This window comes from Pezoporus wallicus, unplaced genomic scaffold, assembly GCF_028554395.1.
Source record: "Pezoporus wallicus isolate ANWC-B61680 ecotype Strahan unplaced genomic scaffold, APGP_CSIRO_Pwel_v1 contig_14543, whole genome shotgun sequence".
Taxonomy (NCBI): domain Eukaryota; kingdom Metazoa; phylum Chordata; class Aves; order Psittaciformes; family Psittacidae; genus Pezoporus; species Pezoporus wallicus.
In genome coordinates, this window is record NW_026636733.1 from 45,597 (window position 1) to 54,903 (window position 9,307).

Consider the following 9,307-nt stretch of genomic DNA (forward strand, 5'->3'; position numbering starts at 1 on the left):
AATGTTCATGCCCTGCTTGCTCTGGGCTCATTCATGGGCTGTTGTAAAGAGGCAGCAGAAACGTATTTTAAAGAAACTGGGAAGTACACCAAAACCAGAGCAAGAGGAGTGGCTGCTCTTGGGTCAAACAGGGAGAGTCCTAGTCTTAAACCTCAGAGAAGGGAACCTGCCATCCTCTCAAATAGTGGGATCTGCCTGAAGAAACAACCTCATCTTCCATGTGTCAGTGGAGCAGAAGCACAGCACTGAGTCCTCACAGGCTTGTTTCCTTCTGCTTTTAATTAAACCAGCTAATGATGGCTGCAGTTTTGAGGCCAAGGCAGCATAGCCCAAAAAACCAAGCAGTGAACACTCCAGCACTGAGCATGTGGTGAAGTTTTCAGTCTGTCCTTCAGCTGCTTGTTTAAAAGTTGATCTGCGAAAACAAACTTCTTCCATGTACTGTTCCCCAGCTACAGTGAGGCCTCACTTGAATTCATGCATTCCAGCACTAATACTTGTTAAAAGGGTGAATTTCTGGGGAAGCAGTTGGAGAATGCAGCCATCTTTCACCCCAGGGTGCTCAGATTCCTTAGCACTCCCCAGTGGTGTGATGCAGAGATTTCACATTGCGCATAAATAACAATTCACAAGGTAGTTACTGCATAGTTCTGTCAGACATGGGGTACTCTGGTTCAGATCATATCTGCTCATCAGGAAGTAGACTTGAACAAGCAAATCAGCATGAAGCAAGCCCACATGAAAAACCCCTCCCTGTATTACAAACGTCTTGCTCTCTTTTGCTTCTAGAAACGGAAAGCGAGAATGAATTTCGTCCTTTGGATGAGAGGATAGATGAGTTCCACCCAAAAGCAACGAGAACCCTCTTTATCGGCAACCTGGAGAAAACAACCACCTACCACGACCTCCGCAACATCTTCCAGCGCTTTGGTGGGATAGTGGTACGTGAGGCCTCTGTGCTCTGCAGGGCATTGCCTGCCCTTCCCATACACACCTGTAAAATGCTCCAGACTGGGGTAAATCTGAGCATCAGCGACGGAGAAGTCAGTTTTTATATGGTGATCTGAGTCATTCCTCTTGCTGGAATACACCTGGAAGCTTTTCTTTGCATTTAGGATGAAATCTCAGTACACTTGTTTTGAGGGGATAACTTAATCCTGGGAGCATTCACAGAACACTTGTGTTCTGCTAGCTCAGTGTTTGTAGGAAAGCCCAATGAGGTAGTTGGGCTGAAAATACACCTGGTGTCATGTCATTTTCACGTTGCATCAGTTCAACTCGATGAAGTCTTAAGTTTCCTGTTGGTCTCTGAAACAGAGGGTTTAGGTGCTGTATGTGGAAGCAGCTATGAGTTGTCACAGTCTGTGTCCCAGCAGCGGGGCAGAAGAGGCACAGGGTGGATGGATTAGTGGTGACACTTGTGGGATTTGGAGTTTCTTTATGAGCAAGCCTATCTGAATGAGAGAGAGCAGCAGTCATCCCTTCCTTCTCCTCCTTCTCCTCTTTCTCCTCCTTCTTCTCCTTCTCACTTTCTATCAAGTCAGACCAATGTTGCATTGAAGAGGAATTTTCCAGAGACGTGCAGCAGCTACCCACAATCAGTTTAATTGAATCCAGGCCTCAGCACCAATAGTTGATGTGCTCACTGGTAGCTGTGGCTGCTTATGAACATGCTGTGCCTTACTCTGCTCTGAAATACTTCTGTAACCACTGAGTCACACATACATACTTCCCCTCACAAAAGGGGTGTGTGCTTCCTCATATGATGTGGACAAACACAGGATTTAGTATTTTCTAATGTCTGGCAGCTCTTGTGCATCCTCGACACCAGCACTGATTTATGAATCTACATAGTGTTTGCGGCTTAAACCCTTACTAATGTTAAAGCAGAAACTCTGTCCTAGTAAAAATGCTTATCAGTGGTAGTGCACTGTCTTGTAAATTGGCTTTTCTGAGAAACACTGTGTCCTGTCAGCATTATTGATGCTCAGAACTGGGCAGCAGTGCTGCTTCGAGCAGTTTCCATCAGAACTTGCAAGCTCAGGTGCAGAAGGCACCAGCTTTACAACCCTTCCAATGGCTGAGGAGCAAAGTAATGACATTTTATGTGCCTGTCAGAAGGACTTGGCTTGCCCAGGGTGAGTAGTCAGGTATAATTTGCCATGGTTGTGATTGTGCTGCTTCAGACACTTGGAAATTTAGTCCTCTATTGGAATTCCACTTAAATCATTAGGCCAGGGCTATAGAAGTCTGAGTAGTTGTGTAAATCTTCCTGTTTACTTCTGTTCTCCCAGATAAAGTGCTCTTGGGTGAGACCCTATCAAACTGCTGCCTTGTCCCTAAATTTATTAACCATGAAATTAGCCTGTCCTGGATGTTGGGAACCTTTGTGCTTTGAGCCATGTGCTGGCCTTGGCATGGAGCTCACAAAGGAAGCTTGTGCTCTATAAACAAATAAAATGAAACACACCACCTTCTATTTTCAGCTCAGAATGAATCATAATATCATGAGTTTGTTCCGAGGCTTTCAGCACATTTGCCAGTACTAGTGCTGAGCTTGAATGTTAACCAAATGTCAGCTCCAAGCTTGCTGGCATTTTAAATCGATTCAGATGAGCCTTTATTAGGCTTTGGTAGCTCCCTCGTGACTGCACTTCCTTCTGGATGCGCCTGTGGTGGCTGGGGATCAAATACCAGCACTGATGGAAGCTGAGGATCTTTTCTCCTTTGCTATGTCAGTGCCACGGCCACATTGGCTCAGGAGAGGAGCCCAGCACCACTTTCTGTTTCTAGGAACAGGATGGATCATGTTTATTTGGCAAAGGAGCCCCACTTGCATCTTGGCTCAGGAATGAGGATCAGAGCAGGTTGTTTAGAGCCTTTACAAGTGAAGATTAATCTGTATTTCTTTGATTCTGAGTTGTCTCTTGTTGACATAATATTAACAATCTAAAGCTGCTGTTTGTTGATCAGGTCAGGCTTAACTTCTGCAGGGTTGGATTTAAATCTGTATTACGAAGAGCTTTCCTTGCCTCAGTAAGGATTTGGGTTTGACATTGAATGAGATGCAGCAGAACAGTGTCTACTATTGCTGAAATCCTCTCTCTGAAGAAAATATTAATTAAAGACTGCTTGCTGTGCCATGTGTCTCTAGAAAAAGTCCACGTAGATCTGACACCATGGAATGTCCTTTTGCTGACTGTCACTTGTTCTGTTGTGTTTTTTTTCCCCAGGATATTGACATTAAGAAGGTGAATGGTGTTCCTCAGTATGCATTCCTGCAGTACTGTGATATTGCAAGTGTGTGTAAAGCCATTAAGAAGATGGATGGGGAATATCTTGGAAATAATCGGCTCAAGGTAAAGAAATCCTCCCATGGGCTGCATCCTTCTTGTTCCTTTCCTTTACAGCATCACAGGATACTTAGTTTGCCTGTGCAGCATAGTTTAGGGAAGTAAGATGGTTTTTAATGAGTAGGTCAGATCAGAGCGTGATGCTTTCAACCACCACCATCATTGGGATTAGTCAGCATTTTTGTTGGCTGCCTCAGCAGGGAGCCCAGGGCTGAGTAGACTTTGGAGACTGACATTCCCTGGCCTTGAAGGTCCATGTCTGGCAAAGCTGTACTGGGAAGCTGCTCCGGTATCGATGATGAACAGAGGCTGTCAGTCCCCAGAGCTGCCAACCTGTCACTTTGCAGATACGTTCAAATTGTAGGAGAGCAGAATGTTGTCAAACACTGTATTTGCTTAAGCATGCACAGTTATTTTCATTAATTGCTATTTGATTTTTGTCTTGCACCTGCACGAGATGCTAATTTTAGAAAACCCATACAAATGTCTTTAGTTTTCTGCACATAATTAGGTATGCTCTGTTCAGTCACTTTAACTCTTGTGAATTGTACTGATGGAAGTTTTGCCCTTTTGTGTTCAGCTGGGGTTTGGGAAGAGCATGCCTACAAACTGCGTGTGGTTAGATGGGCTTTCTACCAACGTCACAGATCAGTATTTAACCCGACATTTCTGCCGATACGGGCCTGTGGTGAAGGTAGGTGGGAGGCTTTGGCGTGTGGTTTGAAGTTGTTACTGTCTTCCTTTCTTCCCATCCTGTCCTTTCAACCCCGACTGTCCAGGGCTTTATAGCTCAGGTAGAGCAATTCTCTCTGGGGTGTAATCTGGCTCTTGGGGCTCTGCAGCTTTGCATCGGGTTGATCCAACACATGGAGCAGTTGCTTCTGGTGTTTGGAAAATAACAACCAAAACGATTTTGAATGAGCCGAGATAACAAGTATTGGAAACCATTTCTTGCTCTTGTGCAGTACAGTCTCTCCCCAACAAAATTGCTTCAGAAGGAGGAACAGTTGAATTCCATAGTTATACTCATGCTAATGATATAATTAGACATAAATACCATTTTTTTTCTTCCCTCATCAGGCCAAAAAATGACTTTTTGTAAGCAGTTGGGATAGTCCCACTGACAAGAGTACATGCAAGAAGAGAAAGCTAAGGATGGTGCAACCTGCCCATATCATGAAGTGGGAGTGTATTACCTGCCCCACTGTGGGTTGGTGCCACTGATTTACACATGTGCTTAAACTTCAGCACGTGACTTGTCCCGTGCATATCTGTTGGACATGAATGTGCTTAAAGCCAAGCAACATGCATAAATCTGCACAGGATCAGGGTCTTGCCTCCTGCAAGGATTTTTGTGGGTTTCTGTTGCAGTTTTGACATTCTTGATTGTAGCTGTTGTTGCTTGAATTACAAGTTAATGTCGTAAAGGAAGCTAACATTTGGCAATTGGGCAACTGACGAGTGGTACTGCAGACTGATAACAAAAACTGTTTCCATTTTGGGATTAAATGTTCCTTTTACCTTTTTTCCCCCCTAAAACACATTGGAATTTTTTTTAGAAACCTAAAAATAATTAAACTACGAAACTCAGTCACCAAAGGACAAAAGTTACAAGTAAAATACAGAAAAACAAAATAAAGGCATAATATACCTCAAGCCACAATATCCACAATTCAAAGCAGTCCCGTGTCCTTTTATTGTCTCTTCATTACAATACGCCTCATCAGAAAAGCCTGGAAAAATTTACCTTGCTAAAAAAAATTATCTCCTTACTGGTATCCTCATGACTTAGGATTTTGTTGGGACTGACACTAAGTCCTGTGGATGAGGCTCTTATTTGGTTTTTGTTTTGTTTTTTTGTTTTTTACAGGTGGTGTTTGACCGCTTAAAAGGCATGGCCCTGGTTCTCTACAATGAGATTGAATATGCACAAGCAGCTGTAAAAGAGACCAAGGGGAGGAAAATCGGTGGGAATAAAATTAAGGTGTGCAGAATGACCTCCAAAACAAACCCAAACCAAACAAAAAAGAAACAAATTGTGTTTAGGCCTTCCCCCTTAAGCGCTGGCATTTGCAGACTGCCAGACAACAGGAATACTTAGTGGGACACATGTCCCAGGCATCAAAGGCTTAAATTATTTTTTATACTCGGCTTATCAAGATGTCAGGGATCTTGAACTGTTGCTCAGATAAAGCCTTCTCCAGTATTCTGCCGTTTGTTTCACTGAACTTGTCTCTCTGAGCTCCTGAGTGTTGGTGTCCGTGTTAGTACCTCATTTACCCCAATCCAAGGCAAACTTTTGTCCGTTTTCAAGTTAGAAAAGTGGAGTTGGAGGGGGTGAGTTGCTCCAGTTTCAACTGCTCCATGCTGATGTCCAGGCACTTGACCTGGCTGAGGTGACCCATGGTGGCTTACATGCCCATCATAGAGTACAGCAACCCAAGCATGCAGTCTGCTCTTGTGATGCAGCACCTTCCTTGTAACAGATTAAAAATAGTAATAATTAAAAACACTATTTAAAAAAATAGGTAGAAAGCACTTTTTCCTGGAGCAGCACTTCATATTTACAGGGATGTCTTGGATTTGGGTGACTGTGGTAATACCTGTTATGACTGTCCCATGAGTTCCACTAATTGGGGACGTGAGGTGTTGGCCAACCCTCTGAATTATCTTCCTCCTCCTCCTTTCTTCTCTCCTAAAGAGTGATTTCAAGCATGATCTCTCATCTGGTGTATTAACAGCCTCACAACCTCATCTGGTGTATTAGCAACCTCACACCCCTTGGGGTTAGGAGTTGGATATACTGCAGCTTCTAAGCGTGGTGGTTGAATATGAGAAGCCTTTATATGCAATAAAACGTGTGGTCATTCAGAAGTTTCATGTCCTGTGTTTGTGGGTCTTGCTACTTAGTGACTTTGGAATAAGCAACACCCTTACTGCACGTATGCCTGTGCTCTACTGCTGTGGTTGCATGGAGTCTAGGCTGATTAAAAACAAAGGAGCTAGAATGTTAAAAATACTGCATTATGTGGCATACACATTGCTAAATTCAGTTTAATCCTGAGTCTTTTGCATCAGCTATGCTGTTAGCTTCTTAATATTCTCACCCTTGGCTAGAAAACATCAACTCTTAGTAGCTAGAACAGAGAGCTGCAGTTCAGGAGGTCTGGTTCCTTTCCCATCCCTGCTCTTGCCTTGCTTTGTAACCCTGGGCAAATAGCACGGAGCCTGAAATAGGTCGGTGCTGACCTGCTGTCAGATAAAAGGGACTTTGGACCTGTAATTTGAAGCGTAGTGTTAAAAACGTCAATACCACAATAACAAGGACTTTGGAACTGTAATTGGAGACATAGTATTGGAAACGTCAATACCACGATAATAATATGTGTTTTCCTGCTGGTTTACTGCGCAGAAGCTTCTGGTGTGGCAGCTACAACAGCATACCCTAGTAAGGAGGTAGTTACAAAGCTCCACACAGCCTCACTGAGTTAAGAGAGGAAGGTCTTTACTCCTGGGGATGGGCAGGTCCACTCCTGAGGAGCATTTGATATGGGTTTTGTTAAATATTACCCCACTTCCCAGTTCTGCTCCCATCTTCAGGCTGCAGCAGGCAGTGAAATGTTGCCAAAAATGGGATGTTTCTCTCACTGAACATGATTTACCATTTATTTTTCAGGTGGACTTTGCAAATCGAGAAAGTCAGTTGGCATTTTATCATTCCATGGAGAAAACGGGTCAAGATATCAGAGACTTTTATGAAATGCTGGCAGAAAGAAGGCATGTGTCAACATCTTCATTGCAGTCTTTTCCTTTCCACCCTTGTCTTTAACTGCAAACAGACTTTCTTTAAAGTTTTAGCATATTTTTGATGTCTTTTACCTTTTCAATACTTCTATTTTAAACAAATCTAGGTGGTCAGTCTGGAAGGGTGCAGATAGAGGCAGGCAGGATATCACACAGCTGCGGTGTAGTGGGTACTGAAATTCATACTGCGGTGGAGGGTTTGGCTCTGTCTGTGATCTCTATATTTAGCATCCAGTTACTGTGATGGGTCACCAGGACACAGTTGTGAATCATTCATCACTTCTCAGGAATGTGAAGAACAGTTGATCTTCTCCTCAAGAGAAACATGTATGTTAACAATGTATATAGAGTCTGATAAACTACTGCTGCTCATCTGTTGAGCAGAGAGTGAAATCTGGTCTTCCACCTACCCCTTTTCAACAGTTTAATTGGTTAACTTGATAAAGTGATAGCATACAGGTGAGGCTGCAGCGATATTTCTATTTATTTTTTATGCTGTTTGACATGACAGACGTGTTCTGTGCTGGTGCCCTTCTGCAGCATCTGCCATAGTGGTGTCTGGCAGTTTTGCACATGCTGAAGGGTTCTGTCCCCTGCAAGGCCACTTATTTCTGCAGTCCCTGGCTGGGAGCAGCCTGACACAGTAGCAGTCCCCATTTTGTGCTTCAGTTTTCTCCAGTGGGTGAATAAAACATCTGTGTTTTATTAACTTCAGAGGCTGGCTTAGTTCTTAGGGTTCTGCTTTACATAAGCCCAGCAAGATGTAAGGGTAGATATAGATTAGTCATTAGGTAGACGTTCTTCCCTGGTGAGGCACTGGGACAGGGTGCCCAGAGAAGCTGTGGCTGCCCCATCCCTGGCAGTGTTCAGGCCAGGTTGGACACAGGGGCTTGGAGCAAGCTGCTCTAGTGGAAAGTGTCCCTGCCTGTGGCAGGGGTTGGAGCTGGATGAACTTTAAGCTTCTTTCCAACCATAACCATTCCATGACTCTAGGACATTGTTCATACCTGTGAGTTAGATCAATTCAGTGGGTTTTTTGCAGCAAAATAGATTGATCTAACTTACATGCAAAATTGCTGGATTTAAAAGTGAAAAGGGTTTGGAAATTGGCAATCAGGATTTGCATAATGCAAATAAATGTGTGCGTTCCCCAGTCCTTGCCAGATGTTGGAACGCACCAGCAAGCAGTCAGTAATGATTTCCTGTGAGCTACACCAGATTCAGGAAAGAGAAGTGCATTATCAGATGTCTTTTAACATGCAGGAGTCAGCTGGGCTTGTCTCTGCTGTGAAGTAATTCTGAGTAGAATGCTGATCTCTGGAACAAAGTCGTACTTGGGTAGATGTTAGTCTTGGTTTTCCTTTTCCAACGTTATGCTCACATAGTAATTACAAGACACTTAGGGATAATGAATCCCGGGGTGATGGAGTGAGCTCTGCAGTTGATCTTGTCATTCCACATCTCCTGGTCCTCCTGTGACCTCCTGGCACGTCGCGCTCCCTTGCATGACACTATGATCTGCGCTCACCAGGTTCTCTCAGGCTGTGTTTGTAGCCAGTCTCAGTGGGACCCAAAGAGAAAAAAACCACAAAAACCTAAACAAACCCCATGATTAATCCTTTTAACTTCACAGCTGCCTTTCACAACATCCCACTTGGCTTGCAGAATGAGCTTGCAGTCTTCCGTGTTTTGTTTCTTAGTGTTCTTTTTCAAGTTTGTCCCTTTCTTAACACCTGAGAGCTGTCAGCTTTTAATGTAATCAGAAATTGTGAAGCCAAGTAAACGTGTGAAACAGTCTGCAAAACCCTCTGTAATGGTGGAGAAGGGGAGCACCAGCTCGCTGCCAGCCCTCCGCCAGAGAGGCACGCTCAGGGTTAGAAATGGCTTATTTTTGCTGTTGGAGGTATTGAGGTAATAACATCAATTGCTTGAGTTATTTTGCTGAGTGCTTCCTGTGAATTCACCTGAGCTCATTTTTGTTGACTTGGTCATATTGTAAATAGGCAACGTCAGCATTGCACATGCAGGGAAAGAGATGGTTCTGGAATTAAAGGCTCACTTACAGGGTTTAGGATTTTTAAAAAGACCTTATTACCACTTTACTGCTTAGTAATGGAGAGGTTCCAACCTTGAGTTCTGATTTGACTCAA

General features: G+C 43.7%; 1 protein-coding gene across 4 annotated transcripts in view; it reads left to right on the forward strand.

Annotated features, from left to right (window-relative positions):
* The window catches only part of SPEN (spen family transcriptional repressor), a 66,484-nt gene that overhangs the window by 45,504 nt on the left and 11,673 nt on the right, over positions 1-9,307 (forward strand). For 2 of the 4 annotated variants that reach the window (XM_057401305.1, XM_057401306.1), the window contains exons 6-10: positions 790-941; positions 3,234-3,359; positions 3,934-4,047; positions 5,224-5,337; positions 7,030-7,130. In XM_057401305.1, the coding sequence (XP_057257288.1) occupies positions 790-941; positions 3,234-3,359; positions 3,934-4,047; positions 5,224-5,337; positions 7,030-7,130 (607 nt within the window). The remainder of the gene's footprint in view (positions 1-789; positions 942-3,233; positions 3,360-3,933; positions 4,048-5,223; positions 5,338-7,029; positions 7,131-9,307) is intronic. The other 2 variants (XM_057401307.1, XM_057401308.1) reach the window with 1 other exon arrangement.